General features: G+C 54.5%; 1 protein-coding gene across 3 annotated transcripts; it reads right to left on the bottom strand.

Moving 5' to 3' along the window:
- Nucleotides 1-913: 913 nt before the first annotated feature.
- Ddr1 (discoidin domain receptor tyrosine kinase 1) lies at nucleotides 914-12,221 on the bottom strand. 3 transcript variants are annotated; one of them, XM_008840324.3, is made up of 17 exons: nucleotides 12,065-12,221; nucleotides 11,869-11,971; nucleotides 11,233-11,461; nucleotides 9,734-9,881; nucleotides 9,425-9,524; nucleotides 8,532-8,718; nucleotides 8,185-8,431; nucleotides 6,971-7,066; nucleotides 6,729-6,880; nucleotides 5,875-6,040; nucleotides 5,063-5,173; nucleotides 3,862-4,106; nucleotides 3,581-3,708; nucleotides 3,221-3,439; nucleotides 2,610-2,844; nucleotides 1,984-2,133; nucleotides 914-1,872 (listed from the first exon to the last, which is right to left on the bottom strand). In XM_008840324.3, exons 1-17 carry the CDS (start codon nucleotides 12,147-12,149, stop codon nucleotides 1,732-1,734), a joined length of 2,742 nt encoding a protein of 913 aa, XP_008838546.1. In that variant the 5' UTR covers nucleotides 12,150-12,221; the 3' UTR covers nucleotides 914-1,731. The 3 variants fall into 3 exon arrangements, with proteins under 3 accessions (XP_008838546.1, XP_008838547.1, XP_029422886.1); XM_008840325.3 differs by lacking the exon at nucleotides 5,063-5,173 and having other exon boundaries at nucleotides 12,065-12,216; XM_029567026.1 differs by lacking the exons at nucleotides 3,862-4,106; nucleotides 5,063-5,173 and having other exon boundaries at nucleotides 5,875-5,958; nucleotides 12,065-12,216.
- Nucleotides 12,222-14,438: the final 2,217 nt, after the last annotated feature.

Below are 14,438 nucleotides of genomic sequence, written 5' to 3' on the forward strand. Positions count from 1 at the left end.
AACTCACTATGTAGAAGAGGCTGGACTCAAACTCACAAAGATCCGCCTGGCTCTGCCTCCCAAGTGCTGGGATTAAAGGCATGTGCCACCACGCCCGGCCCAATTTTTTTTTAATCTTTAAAAAGAAAATTTTCTCCCTATTGGCGATTTGGGTAACCCCTTCAGAGGATGGTGTCATAAGAATAGGAGGTAGGAACTGGTTAGGCAGCAAGGGTAAAAAGACCCCAAAGAAATGTAGCCAGTCCTTGGGCCAAAATGTCCTTGGGCATCTTAGCAACATACTTTGTTCCAAGGCCAAAAATGTCAAAAGCATTTGGAGCTTGTATCTAATTTTTAAAAGATTTTAGGGTTACCTCTTCAGAGGGGGGAATGTTGGAGGGGAGGGAGTGGGCATGGATTTGATCAAAACACTTTATATGCATGTATGAAATTCTCAATAAAGTTTTTGTAAAAATTAAAAAATAAAATAAAATTCTAAGGAAGAATCAGCAGTCCTCTCCAGACGTCCCAGTGGGGCTCATGACACATATAAACAACAAAACTGCTCAGAAACCTTATGGTAGAAGTCTGTAGTCTTAGCACTTGGGATGTAGAGGTAAGAGGATCAGGCGTTCAATGCCAGCCATAACTGCGTAAGGAGTTTGAGGCCAGACTGGACTACATGAGACCCTGCCTCAAACCAAAAAAATGCTCAGCACCCTTGGCTTGAAGCCCCTCCTTCCAGGTCTTCTGAGGAGTGTCCAAGTGGACACAGCTCCTCTGGCCTGACTGGCAGAGGTCTGGATTAAGTAGCAACAGGTGACTTGCTGGACCACACGGGGTGTGAGACACAGACTGGAGAGGGAAGAGAATAGGCTGAGAGAGTGAGGGGCAGGAGGCAGATTCCACCCAGACCCAGGAAACCTGCTCACAGTTGTGGAAAAACTCAACCTTTATTATTACCTGCCTAGTGCAGAGCATTAAAATCGCCTCTAACTAGGTCCATATATTAGTGTAAAAATCTGTGTCTCTCCCCCCAAAAATGTACAAACCCCAAGTGATTATAGAAAAACCAATGTGGCAGCTACGATAGAGATGCCCACCCCCAGCCTGGGGGCATTGCTCCCTCTGTCCCCCAATCCCAGTATTTACTCCACAGAAACATACAGGCTTCGAGACCATCTAACTACAGCACGGCAGGTGGGAAGGGGGTTCGGCTGAGGATCAGGGCAGGAATCACCCACCCCTAGGTCCAGTGTGTCAGGGGATGGAGCAGGGGGAGTCAGGGCTGAAGACCACTGTAGGGGTGGGCACAGGGAACATGTCTTCTCTCCTAGTCCTCCTCACCCCCAGATTCTCAGCCGACGGTGTCCAGTGTGTGACAGGAAGGAGGCTGGGGCACAGCCACCTCCCCAGGAACCAGTGTTGTCCAGTAGGGCCCAGGTGATCCAGTAGGCCGTGTTCAGTGTGTGCCTTATGTTTGCCCTTCCTCAGGGGATGGCTGGAAGAAGTCAGAAAGGATCCCATCCACAGGGCCAGCTGGGTGGGTGGTGCTTGGGAGGAATGGGAAAGGACTGTGTATCCAGTGACAGAGGCGACAGCTCCCTGGGCAGGCCCAGCCCACCTGCAGTCAGGCTGCCTCTAGATGGCCAGTCAGGAGACGGTGGGGTGGGGTGCTGAAGGCTTCTTTTGTTGTAATGTCCAGCTTCCCCTGGATAGCTCCCAGTGGGAGAAGGCTGCAGGGTCTCGAGTTCACACTGTGTTGAGCGCATCTTCTGCAAGGAACCTATGTAGCTGGGCAAAGGGCGGCCTCTGCTCGGGCTCCCGGCTCCAGCACCTCAGCATTAGCTCGTACAGGGCCTGCGGGCAGGCGGGTGGCTGGGACAGGTACACCTTTGAGGTACAGTGTGGATGAGAAGTAGGAACAAATAGCATGAGTACCCATACTGCATGCTCCCCCCCATGGCTCCCACCACAGTCCACACACCCTCCCTCTGCTCTGACCTGCCGGCCCTGGTCCCGGAAGAACTCCCCGGCGTTCTCAATGACCTGCTCGTCGGTGAGCTGCCCAAAGGGCTGGGCCCTGCAGAGCATCAGCACCTCCCACAGGGTCACCCCAAAGGCCCACACGTCACTCGCTGTCGTGAACTTCCCCTGGCGCATGAGAAGGTGAGAAAGATCTCAGACAGGGTAGCTGTGGGGAAGCCCCATGTCCACTCCTGACCCCAGGCTTCCCTCTGCTTAGCACCCCCTTTTCCCCTGCTCCTCTCTTCCCCCCACCAATGCCCTGTCCCCCTCTTTCTCTCCCCATCCCTTCTCTCTGCCTGCCTCCTACCTGCTGGTCCTGACCTTCTATCTTCCTTCTATCCCCAGCTTCCTCCCATCTCTTACCTCTGTAATACCCTGACTCCACCCCGGTACCCACTCTTGGCTCCTGGATCCCTTTCCCAGCACCCACCAATCCCTCTTTTTCCAGTCCGTTGAGCCAGAGAGACCCTCAGTTTCCAGACGAGGAAACTGCAGCCCAAGAAGACCAGTGGCTGCGGAGCCACAGAGCCAGCCACTGTGGCAGCTGGTGTCCTGCGCCCCCCCTCACCTCCCACCGTCCCCTGCCTCTTCCAGCTGCTCACCATGAGGATGCACTCCCAGGCCATCCACCGGATGGGCAGCACAGCCCGACCCTGCACCCGGTAATAATCCCCGGCGTAGAGGTTCCGGCTCATGCCAAAGTCAGCGATCTTGATGGTGAAATTTTCCCCAACCAAGCAGTTCCGGGTGGCCAGGTCTCGATGCACAAAGTTAAGTGTGGCCAGATACCGCATGCCCGAGGCGATCTGGGCCCCCACATGCAACAGCATAGGGTAGCTGAGTAAAAGAGCCAGAGACTGAGGGTCACTGGGGGCAGCCTGGACGCCTCTCTGCTTCACACTTTCCTGTCCAGGAGAGGAAGAGAAGTCCACCCCTACATCCCCAACGTCCCGCCTGCTCCTGGTACAGAGAATTTTGGAACAGCAGCAAGTCCCCACTCCACCCATCCAAGGAGCTTGTGTTACACTGAGACAGGAGGAAACCTCACCCCTCCGCATTCTGGCTGGATTCCTGGATTACCATGGACATGGATGCCTCATCCCAGGTCCTGCCCCCCCGACCTCTGCCTGCCCCTCACCCCGTGCTCCCCTCCTTTTCCTTCAGGCTGGAGTGAGGGTGCTCTTGGGAAGGCCCTGCCAGGGTATGTGAGCACCTGATAGTGGGCCCCTGGGCAGCCTCCATGTCCCCAGGGACACCCTCGGCCGCCTTGTCCTCCAGCTGGTGGGCACTCAGGAACTGGTTCAGGTCACCATTCTCCATGTAGTCGGTGATCATGCAGAGGGGGTCATCCTGCACACACACACCCAGTAGCCGGATGATGTTTGGGTCCTTCAGTCGAGACATGATCTTTACCTCCTTCAGGAAATCATTCCTAGAGAAGAAGGTTGGGGGGAGTGCCATGGGGGGGACACCATGGGGCAGCCTGCATCCTCTCCCGAGGGCCTCCTTCCCACACACCAGGCTCTGTTGCCCCTGGTCTTCGTGCCCCTCCCTTCCAGACGCCATGCCTCACCTGGCATTCTTGGTGGCATCTGGCCGTAGGATCTTGACCGCCACCAGTAAGGGGTGTCCCTTGCGCACACTGACGGGGAAGTCAAAACTGATGAGATCCTGAGGATCCTCCACTTCACACAGATGCACCTGGAGGGTTGAAGTTCATCTGCTAGGTCACAAGGTCACAGGGTTGAAGGGGGAAGCACAGCACACACAGCAAGGCTCGGGGTCACACGGACATGCAGGCGTGGCTCCAATCTGGTTCAGGCAGGATGGACACAGGGCAGGCATCCTCCTTACCTCCCCAAACTGGCCCTCGCCGAGCTTCTCCTTGAAGCGAAGCCGTGACCGAGGGAAATCCACTCTGGGGGGCCCATCCCCAACCACCCCTGGGGGCAGCGCCGGCACAGCATAGGTGTTGCCCCCGGTGACGCCCTGCAGGGTGACAATATCAGCCTCGGCATAATGGGGGACGCTGTTCTGGGGAGGCGGAGGCAGAAGGGGGGCACACGGCTTCTCTGGCTCCATATAGTCCCCACTGCAGGCTAGAGGGGTGGGGAGAGAAGACAGGACGGGGCATCAGGGGCAGCCTGAGCAGCATGGTTCTCCATGCCCCAGCCTCCCAGAGGCCCCAGCCTCCCAGAGGCCCCAGTCTTCCAGAGGCCCCAGTCTTCCAGAGGCCCCAGCCTGTCTTGCCCCTGATGTCCTGGCCACCAGCTCAAACCAGAGCAGGTACCACCTGAGGTGAGTACTACGCACCCCAGAAGAGGTGTTCAAGGCAACACAAGTAGTTAAGCTGAAGATACCATAAAAATCTCACCTCTAGGGTCAGACCACAGGTGAGAAGTCTAGGCTGGAAGAGGGGTTCCTCCATTATCTGAAGGAGGTCCCAGCCACGAGTCCCTCTACAATCCAACCCTTGTCCCATTCAACACTTGCTTCTGTTGCTGTCAGCTCTGCCCTCCCTACCACAGTCACCCTCAACCCCAATACACCAAGCTCGAAGACAGGCAGAGACAGGGCACACAGAGAAGGGAGAGGGCGACAGGTCCTCACGGCCCCCACAACAAGATGGCTACAGACAGGAGGGAGGCAGAGCTGTCCCCTCTAGGCCCTGGGGAAGGGGCCACAGTGAGAAGGCAACACGGAGGGGAGGAGGAGCAGACAGGAGGGGTGGGCGAGAGCCTTCACCTCTGGGACTGCGGAGAAAGGACACAGGGGGGAGAGGGCAAGAGCCCAGGGCGAGGCCCTCCTCCTCGCAGCTCTAGAGAGAGGGGAAAATAAAGGAGGCGTTACAGTCTTAGCGGGCACCAGCTCTGGAGAGCAGTGGGAGAGGAGGAGGGGGCAGCAGCCTTCCGCCTGGCTCCTGGCAGCAGAGCTGGGCTGGGGAGCTCAGGAGAGCAGAGGCCACAGCGGGGAAGCGGACTGCAAGGCGAGGGCTTTTCCCTGCCCCAGTAGAGGTGCGGGGTGCCTGGCGGAGCCCAGCGGCAGAGGGGCTTACCCTGGGTGTTGGTGGGTTTGGCCCAGGCGGGTGTGGGGGGGCCCGGGCCTCGAGGGGGGCGGGCGTAAGTGGCCAGAAGGAGGCGGTAGGCCGGATTGGAGAGCAGCAACGCTGTCGGGAGAAGGAGGGGGGAGACACGGGGAAGGGGTGAGACTCAAGGCTAGACAGACGCGGAAACCTGGGAGAGGGTAAGACGGGAGCTTATAGGAATGAAAGTACAGGAGACGGAGACAGATAAAACACGGACCTGGAGAGTGCTGCTGAGCTAAATGGATGGTGGATAGATGGATGGGTGATGGATGGTGATAAACCTGCTGTCAGAGTTGTGGATAATGGATAGACAAATGCATAGCTAATACAGATGGGTGGTGGGGCGGATGGGTGGTTGGATGGCAGGACGGTTAGATGAATGGATGAAGGGATGGATACATATGGAAGAGTGACGGGTGGACGAATGGATGGATATGCAGATGGATGCATGGTAGGCTGGGTAAGTGGATATGTAAATATAGGCAGATGGTGGGGGTGGGAAGACAGGTGGATGGAAAGGACAACGTGGCGAGTCAGTCTAGAAAACAATGAGAGGCATGACAGGGAAGGTAAGACACGAGGGACACAGACAGGATAAGCCCATGGCATTCTAGGTAATAGGGAATCCTCAAGGGAGGATGTGGTGGGGACATGGAGTGATGAAGGGGCACAGAAATAAGAAAACGAACTGAAACCGGTATTCTCAGGAAAAGGGAACAAGAAAAGAGAGGGACAGGAAAGAAAACAGAGGACGAGGTGGGACTGAACAAAGCAGGTCTTACCAGAGCCGTTGGGGACACAGGGCGCAGAGTGGGGTGGATTCCCCCGAGGCCGGGGCTCCTGGTAAGGGGGCGGCTCTCGGGGCCCTGGGCGGTTGTTGATGAGGATGGTGTCCGCAGGGACAGAAAGGTGAACCGTCAGCTCCTCCTCCAGCACCCGGCGTTCGGCCTTGTTATGGGAATGGGCGACATTAAGCTATGCTTAACACAGGCGTCTTGGTGCTCTCGGGTCAGAGTTGGTCTGTTGTCTCATAGAGCTGTGGTACAACTACAGCTCCATAGGACCCAACCCAAGTCTGATCAGGCCTATTTATCAACCTTAATGGGCATCACCCTCCCCGATATGGGAAGTTGAGGGTTAGGGAATGCAGGCACCTGTCACTTGCCACCTTCGTCCCACTGTTTCGTTCCCAACAGGCTGGTTGGGATTAGTCAGAAAAGCGCTCAGCCAGAGTTTGACAGAGTTTGATTAGGAAGGCAGAAAGTGAGGCAAGATTGGTTCTCCTGACTCCTCCCTGGGGTCTGGTCTGCTACCTGTACTGGAGGCCCCGCCCCCTTCAAGTCTCAGGACTCTGGCTCTTGCTCCTTCCTGGCTGTGGTGACTGCTGCCTCCTCTCATCCCGGACAGGACCAACTCACACAGTGTGACCCTCACTTTTCTGTTATGAGACAGGGTCTCCCTATAGTCACTATGTAGACCAGGCTGGCTTTGAACTCACATAGATCTACCTGCCTCTGCCTCCCCAGTGCTGGAACTAAACTTTTTAAAGCGGTGTCTATTTCTGGTATCAGCCTAAGCCATGCAGACCCTGCCAGACCTTGACTGAGCAGGCCCCGCCCACCAACGCCCTGCCCACCTTGCTGAGCAGCCTGCGCCAGTGCAGCCTCCAGAGCATTAACGCAATGATCAGCAGCAGCAGTAAAATGATGGCCACCAGGCAGCCAATGAGGATGGCAGTCGGGCTCCCCTCCGCCTTGGCCACAGGCTGCTGGCCCCGGGGCTCCAGCTCTAGCAGAGGAGAAAGGTCAGCACCACAGCAGGTGTCCCACCCCACAGGAGAAGGAAGCTAGGGAAGAACTGTGCCCAGGGACTGCTCACCCAAACTGCTGAAGTTGGTGGGAGGTGGTCCAGGTGGCCACCAGGGGGCTGGAGGGAGGGTGCCCCCAGGAGACAGAGAGGAGTCATTGACCACATCTGAGGGAAGGGAGCAAAGAGAAATGGAAATCAGGAGAGGACCTGATGGAACACAGGCCCTTGAGACTGAGTTGGTGATGGGGGTTGATCAAGCCAGGACTGGCCAGCCAGACACCAACTATTAGAGCACGTGAATCATTGGTGCAGCAGTCTGGGAGTCCCTGTGCGCGGGGAAGTGGAAGGCTCATGGGAGGAGCCAGGGAGAGGGGCCTGGGCAGCATGGCTAAGAGAAGAGGCCACTTCTGAACTAATCCAAGAGTCTTTCAGGCTTATCCAGCAGTGCTGTCACTCTGGCTCAGGATGGGTCACCAGTGAGGGGGTCATTATGGAAAGACAGAGGGATCTGGGAACAAAGGAGATCTAGCCTTTAGGAGGATCGTGAGTTTGAGGCCAGTCTGAATGACCTGATGAGACCCTACCTCAAAAAAATAAAAGTAGGGGCTGGAGAGATGGCACAGAGGTTAAAAGCACTGGGTGCTCTTCCAAAGGACCCGGGTTCAGTTCCCAGCACCCACATGGTGGCTCACAATCATCTGTAACTCCAGTTCCAGGGGCTCTGATGCTGTCCTCTCAGCTTCACAGACACTGCACACCCATGGTGCACTTACATGTAGGCAAAACACTCATGCACGTAAATAAATTATGTTTTAATAGATTAAATTAAAAGATTTTTTTTGGTCTTTTTAAAAAAATATTTTATTATTTTTATTTTATGTGTTTGAGTGTATTGCCTGCATGTATGTGAGTGCACCTGTGTAGGGCAAGTCCACAGAGGTCAGAGAGGAGCTTCGGAGTCCGCTGGAACTAGAGTTAAGGACGGTTTGTAGCCCAGCTAATCAAAACATTTTTTAAAAAAAACAATCTATAGGCTGGGCGTGGTGGCGCACGCCTGTAGTCCCAGCACTCTGCGAGGCAGAGGCAGGCAGATCTCTGCGAGTTCAAGGCCAGCCTGGTCTACATAGTGAGTTCCAGGACAGCTGGGGCTACAGGGAGACCCTGTCTCAAAAAGACAAAAAAACAATCCATAAAAGAACCTATAACTCTGGTTCTCCGCAAGGTTAGCGGTCAGATCAGCTGGCAAGCCCAGGGCTGAGGCTGGGCACACTCCAGGGGCTTACCAGAGATAAAGGAGATCTCGCTGAAGAGTAACCAGGGCCCCGCGAAGAGGAAGCGGCACTGGAGGAAGCGGCCCACACGGCCACCCAGGGGCACCGAGATGGCCCTGGCTCTGGGGTCTCCCAGGCTGCCTCCCAGGGCATGCCGCGCAGGCTCCCCCTCCCAGGCCATGGCAGGACCCCTCTTAAATCGGCATTCCACCCCGCCCGGCAGGCGGGCTCCTAGCGTGTGCATATTGTTACAGTGGACCTGGGGGACAGAGGAGGAACAGAGTCAGGCCAAGAGAGTCCAGCACTCCCCAGCAGCACCCCTGGCACTGGTGTCCCCAGGGAGCGCAGGGCTCACTCACCTGCATGGCCTGGAAGGCCCTCAGCTGGTCAAACTCAAACTCCATCTCCACATAGCCACTGGGGAAGCTGTGGTTGCTCCAACCTACATAGTCATAGCCTGGCCAGACCCGCAGCTCCTGGCTCTGCCTGAAGTCATCCAGCCCCACCACGCCATCCGCCAGCTGGCCCAGCCCACCATATTGCAGCCTGATTGGAGGGAACAGGAAGAAAAGCTGAGGAAAGAGGGTACCAACCACCCAGGTATTCACACACACACACCCCAACAGTAACCTGCACAGGGAACAGCCTGGTCCCATCCCCAGTCCACCCCAACCCATCAGTCTCTTCTCCTGCCTATACCACCCCTAGACCAATCACAAGGTAGACATACCATTTCCAACACTCTTCTTAGCTGGGGGTGCCTTGTTTTGCTTTTAGCCACAGCATCTCAAGTCCCCCAGGCTGGCCTAGAACCTGCTGTGCAGCAAGGATGAGCCCCTAACGCAACTGCCTCCACCTCCCAAGTTCTGGGATTGCACCGTGCCTGACTTGGGGTCTCTTTTTAAGGGCACTAATTTGCCCATCATGATGGCTCGTACCTGTAATCACAGCACTTGGGAGGCTCAGACAGAAGACTGCCACAGGTTCAAGGCCCGCCTGGCTACACAATGAGTTCCAGGCCACTGTTGGCATGCACCACCATGCTGGCCTTAGGGTGCCTCTTTCTCATTCATACAAAGTGCCCATTGGGCTAGTGGTCACCTTACCTGTCCTTTATTCCTGGCCTGTCTCTTGTGGCCCCACCTGTTTCTAGTTCTTCCATCTCACTGCCCAGGCAATTCCCTGCCCCACAGCACACACACCTGGCTTCTCCCATCCCAAGCTCCATGTCCTGTGGGGTCACCCCTCTCACCCGCCAGCAGTATATCCATCATAGGTAGAGTCGTTAAGGTGCACGGCCTCAGATAAGTACATGGTCTGCCCCACAGGGGCTGTGTAAGACAGGAGTCCATCTAGGAAGGATGGGAAGAGGGGAGTTAGAGACATGGGGCCCGAGTGATTTCAGCCCTTCTTATTAGTGTGGAGGAGGCGACACTAGCCAGGTTCCTCCTTGTTCTGCGACAGCTTCCCGACAGGAAAGGATCCCTGCTGTCCCTCGGCACATCCTCCACCCCTGGGTCCCCAACCTGGAAAGGGGTTCTTAGGGGACTGGCCCACTCACCCCTCCAGAGGCAGCCATAGAGTTCCACCCGCAGACAGACACTCATGACCCGGTCAGCCCGGGGATAGAAACGAACCAGCCGAGCCACCATGGGAGGCCCCAGGTCCTTCAGCACCACTCCCCCTGGGTCCTCATTACCCGAAATCACCTGTGGGCCAGGAAAAGGGGTGATGGGTGGGCAGGATTCAAGATCAGGGCTAACTTCCCAGCCTTCAGGTGCTCCCTGGCCCAGCTCACAGGGGCCACTAAGGGTGATGGCACATAGCACCATGGGGTGCAGCTGAGCATTTTAAAAATGAGGTTCTGCAGCAGTGATCCCAGATGCTTCCCACTGCCCCAAACACCTTCAGTTCCACCGCAGCTCCCATTGTCGGGTTACATGTGCCTCCAGGCCACTCGCTCCACTGTACCCATATCCTACCAGCACCCTAGCCCCTGGAATCCTGCCTCAGCACCCCCTGACTGCTTCATCCCATTCCTGCTGTTCATTCAGCAGCTAGCCGAATGCCCACTCTGGGCCAGGCATGACTCCAGTGAAGCCACTCCGTCCACACAGGACTGAGAGTCCACTGGAGAAACAGCTGTGAGGGAACAAGAGGCAGTGTGTGGGGTGGAGCAGTGAGGTGGGTATCCAGAGAGGGATCTCCAAGAGGAGATATCTCCGGGGAGAACCGGATGAAGTAGCAGAGAGTGGGTGTCTCGGGGAGGAGCTTGCCAGACACAGAGAACAGCGAGTGAACAGGCCCTGACTGTGGGGATGGGCCCTGCTTTGTTCCAGAAACAGCAAGAAAATCAGTGTGGCCGCCAGCCCTGTATGTGGGTTTGTGCACGTGAATGCAGTGCCCTCAGGAGCCAGAAGAGGGTGTAGGGTTTCCTGGAGCTGGAATTAGGCCAGGCTAAGAGCTCTGCACTTAGCCAAGGAACTGAGAGGTTTTTCTGGTAGAAAGGAAGCCAGTGCTAGGCTGAGAGCTGGACACACCCATCTGATTTACATCTGCTAAGGCCCCTGATTTACTCTGGAGCCCAGAGTAGAGATTTGATGTCAGAAAAGGGCAGAAGCAGACACTATAGTTGGAGACTGCATCTCTGCTGGATGACAGGGCACATGGGCCTAGGGCTGTAAAGGGGAGTAGGGAAAAGTGATGGGTTTCAGGAAATGCCACAAAGGTGGCATAGATTGACCATGGCTGTGGAGAGGTGAGAGAGAGCCACAGGCATCATCTTAGCTTTGGTCTGAACTACCACACAGTAGGGGGAACATTTCCTGAGCTGAGAACGTGGGGAAAGGAACAGGCTTGGAGTGGGCATGGGAACCAAGATCCATTGGAGACATCAATGGTAAGTTGGAGATTCTGGCAGGACACCAGGAGGCCAGGACTGGCCAGGTTTGGAACACTGGGTGGCACTCAAGGCCATCTCCTGCCGGAGATGCTCCAACTAGACCTTGGAAAGAGAAGGATGCTGTTTGGGTTCCTGTGATGCCTCCCTACCAGCCTCACCTCCTGACCCCAGCGGTCCTTCCAGTCCATCCAGCGGCGGCCGTCTCGGGAATAACGCAGACGATAGCTTCGAGAGAACTCTTTGCCCAGGCCCCCAGCATGGCGGCCTTGGGTGCCCACCAGAGCCACCAGGTGCAGCCTCCGGAGGTCCACCTGCAGGTACTCCTCCTCTTTGGGGAACACGGGCCCTGCAGGGCACCATGCCCCATCTCCATCACTGCTCTCCAGCCTGGGAGGAGGAAAGCACTCAGAACACTTGACCTGAATTTGTTGTTATTGTTTTGTTTGTTGGGGTTTGTTTGTTGTTGTTGTTGTTTTGAAACAAGGTCTTGTGTAGCTCAGGCTGGCCTCAAACTCACTATGTAGCCAAGGCTGACCCTGAACTTCTGATCCTCCTGCCCCCACCTCCTGGGATTATAGGTGCGCACCACCACACCCAGTTTATGATGTGCTGGGGATTGAGCAAAGGGCTTCCTGTGTTCTAGGCAATCACTGTAACTGAGCCACACTGCCAGCCTGGCCCTTGGGTCTACTTAAAACCTGCCCCCACCACACTGCATGAGTGTCAATGGGGCTGAAAGGACACACTGAGGTCCCCTTTGGGACTCCCTCAGGGCAGCACCTGGTGTCAGATACCTGCTGTGGCGGGCGGCGGTAGAGTCTGACCAGGAGCTGGACACAGAGATGTCACTGTCGGGAATAGTACGGTCCTGCATGCCCAGGGCATAGCGGCACTTGGCTGAGGGGCACAGGCATGGGACAGGTCAGGGTCCCCCTGATGTTTTGATCCCCAAGCTCTATCCCTCAGGGACCCAAGACTCAGTTTCCTCACCAGGGTCAAAATGTCCCTTCATGTCAGCCTCTCCAGTTGCCAGGAGCAGCATCAGCAATAGCGATGAGAAGGCCGCTGTCCCCATCGCTCCTGATCCCTCAGGCCTACGGAGGAGGGGACAGCATCTCTGCAGGGGGACAAAATGGGGAGGAGGACAGTCAGCTCACCAGGGGACAGAGTCGCAGCAAGAGACAGACCAGACGACTGCTTTGGGGCTAAGAACAGTAAAACAACCAAGAAGGTCAGGGTTCAGAGGCATCTGTTCTATTTTTAGACAACGTCCCATGTGCCAGACACTGGCTGAGCCCTTAAACAGAATTCATAATTTTATCTCCACAGTCACATTATGAGGTAGATTCTGTTACGGTCCAAGTTTGGCACGCAAAGAAATCAGAGAGAGATCCACTCATCAAGTAAAAACCAGAGCCCCACCCCTTCGGTCAATAAAGGAAAAATAAAAACATGAAACAACAGCTTCAAGGAAACAGCAAATATGCAAAAAATGTCAACAACAAGAATTAAAAGTTATAATAAACTGAAGACTGTGACAGGTAAGAAAACTCACACACAGGAGGGGCCCAAGACCTGAATATTCATTTCACAGAAGAGCCCAGCCAACATGTCTAAAATACGTATTTTTAAAAAGTAACCAAGGGGCTAGAGATAGGGCTTAGTGGTTAAGAACACTGACTGTTCTTGCAGAAGACCTGGGTTTGAATCCCAGCACCAATATGGTGGCTATGAACTGTTCTTAACTCTAGTTTCAGGGGATCCAACAGTCTCTTCTGTCCTTCACAGGCGTTGCACAACACGGGTGCACTTACCTGTATGCAGGCAATACACACCTACACATAAAATAAAAATAATAAAATATTTAAAAAGTACCCATGCTGGGCATGTGTAGCCCAGAAATGACTTATTCCTCCCGACTTATTCCTGTGAAGAGCTACGGGTGAGCGCAGGGCACCCTGGGAAGGAAGGTGGAGCCTAACATGGCAGGAGATTGGAACAGAGGATGAGGTGTGCAGCTGCCATGGAAAATGGCCAGGGTGTCCCATGAGTGTGGAAGTGAGATGGGGCATTTACAGACCTGGAGTGAGACTGAGGGCCCATAGGGTGTGGGCAAAAGCTAACGGAGACTATGGGCAGGGTGCAGAAGCAATCGGAACAGGCACCTTGAGGCACACCAGGGGGTTTCTTTGTAAGTCACCCTGCACTCCCTACCATAAAGGAAACCCCCAAACTAAAACGTCTTATGTTAGTCCATGAGCCTGGGGCCTTGGGAAGGAGCCTCCCAAGAAGGGAAAAGAGAAAAAAATTTAGTGTGACAAATTGGTGTAGTCGGCAGGATAAACGAACTGCAGAAGTCCACTTGGGGATGTGGGCCTGGGAAAATGGCACGGTTCCAGCAGCATCTGGTGAGCAAATCGAAAGGAAGCTGGGTTCAGATTCCCAAATCCAAAAGGACAGAGAGGAGTGCCACAAGGGGTCCTGTGAGACAACATGACCCATCCAGGAGAAACTGGCGGGAACCCAGGGGAGAGGGCAGCCAAACCCCATACGCTTAGTGGAGTTAGTGATAGTCACATGGGTTACACAATGGATTCTAAAATATGTAGCTAATAAGGTACTGGCCACGCAGAGGCGTGGGCCACAGCTGTGTTGTAAATATGGGGAAATAGGCCAGTTGCAGGTGTGTGAAGATTTTTTAAAGGTTATAGAAATACTAGAAAAACTTTCATAGGCCTTGAACACAAGTGGAGAACCCAGAGGGGGCGTGGCCACTTTGCATAATAAAAGATTTGCACAAGGCAGGGGAAGCTGAAAAGGCCAGGGAGGTCCTGACAGATCCAGTTTCTGAACTTGAGAGAGAAAAAAACAAAAAACAAAAAAAAAAAAAACCAGGACATTTTAACTTATGTAAGATCCAAGGACTCAGGAAAAAAGACAGTTAATAGTGAAAAAAGAAATGACCTAAAAATAAAATAGCTAAAGCTGCTCCTCAGATTCAACCTTTGATTCAAAAAAGAAAAAGGGGCTGGAGAGATGGCTCAGAGGTTAAGAACAGAAGACCTGGGTTCAAATCTCAGCACCCACATGGCAGCTAACAACTGTCCGTAACTCCAGTCCCAGGGGATCCGACAGCCTCTTCTGACCTCCGCGGGCATTGCACGTCACGGGTGCACTTACCTACATGCAGGCAATACATGCATACACATAAAATAATTATAATAAATAAAATTTTAAAAAAACAACAGAAAGAACTAGGGAAACTTACAAGCAAGCAATCAAAGAGCCCCTCACCACATGGCTTGTGAGAGTATGGGACATGGGTGCAAATGACTTCAGTCTAAGTCCTTCAGAAGCTTCACAG

This window comes from Nannospalax galili, unplaced genomic scaffold (assembly GCF_000622305.1).
Source record: "Nannospalax galili isolate Female #2095 unplaced genomic scaffold, S.galili_v1.0 scaffold401, whole genome shotgun sequence".
Taxonomy (NCBI): domain Eukaryota; kingdom Metazoa; phylum Chordata; class Mammalia; order Rodentia; family Spalacidae; genus Nannospalax; species Nannospalax galili.

Coding starts and splice junctions, on each gene's coding strand:
- Ddr1 (XM_008840324.3), bottom strand. CDS start 12,149: ATGGGGACAGCGGCCTTCTCATCGCTATTGCTGATGCTGCTCCTGGCA. Junction 9,525..9,733: donor CTATGGCTGCCTCTGGAGGG/GTGAGTGGGCCA, acceptor CATCCTTCCTAG/ATGGACTCCTGTCTTACACA. Junction 3,440..3,580: donor GATGCCACCAAGAATGCCAG/GTGAGGCATGGC, acceptor CTTCTTCTCTAG/GAATGATTTCCTGAAGGAGG.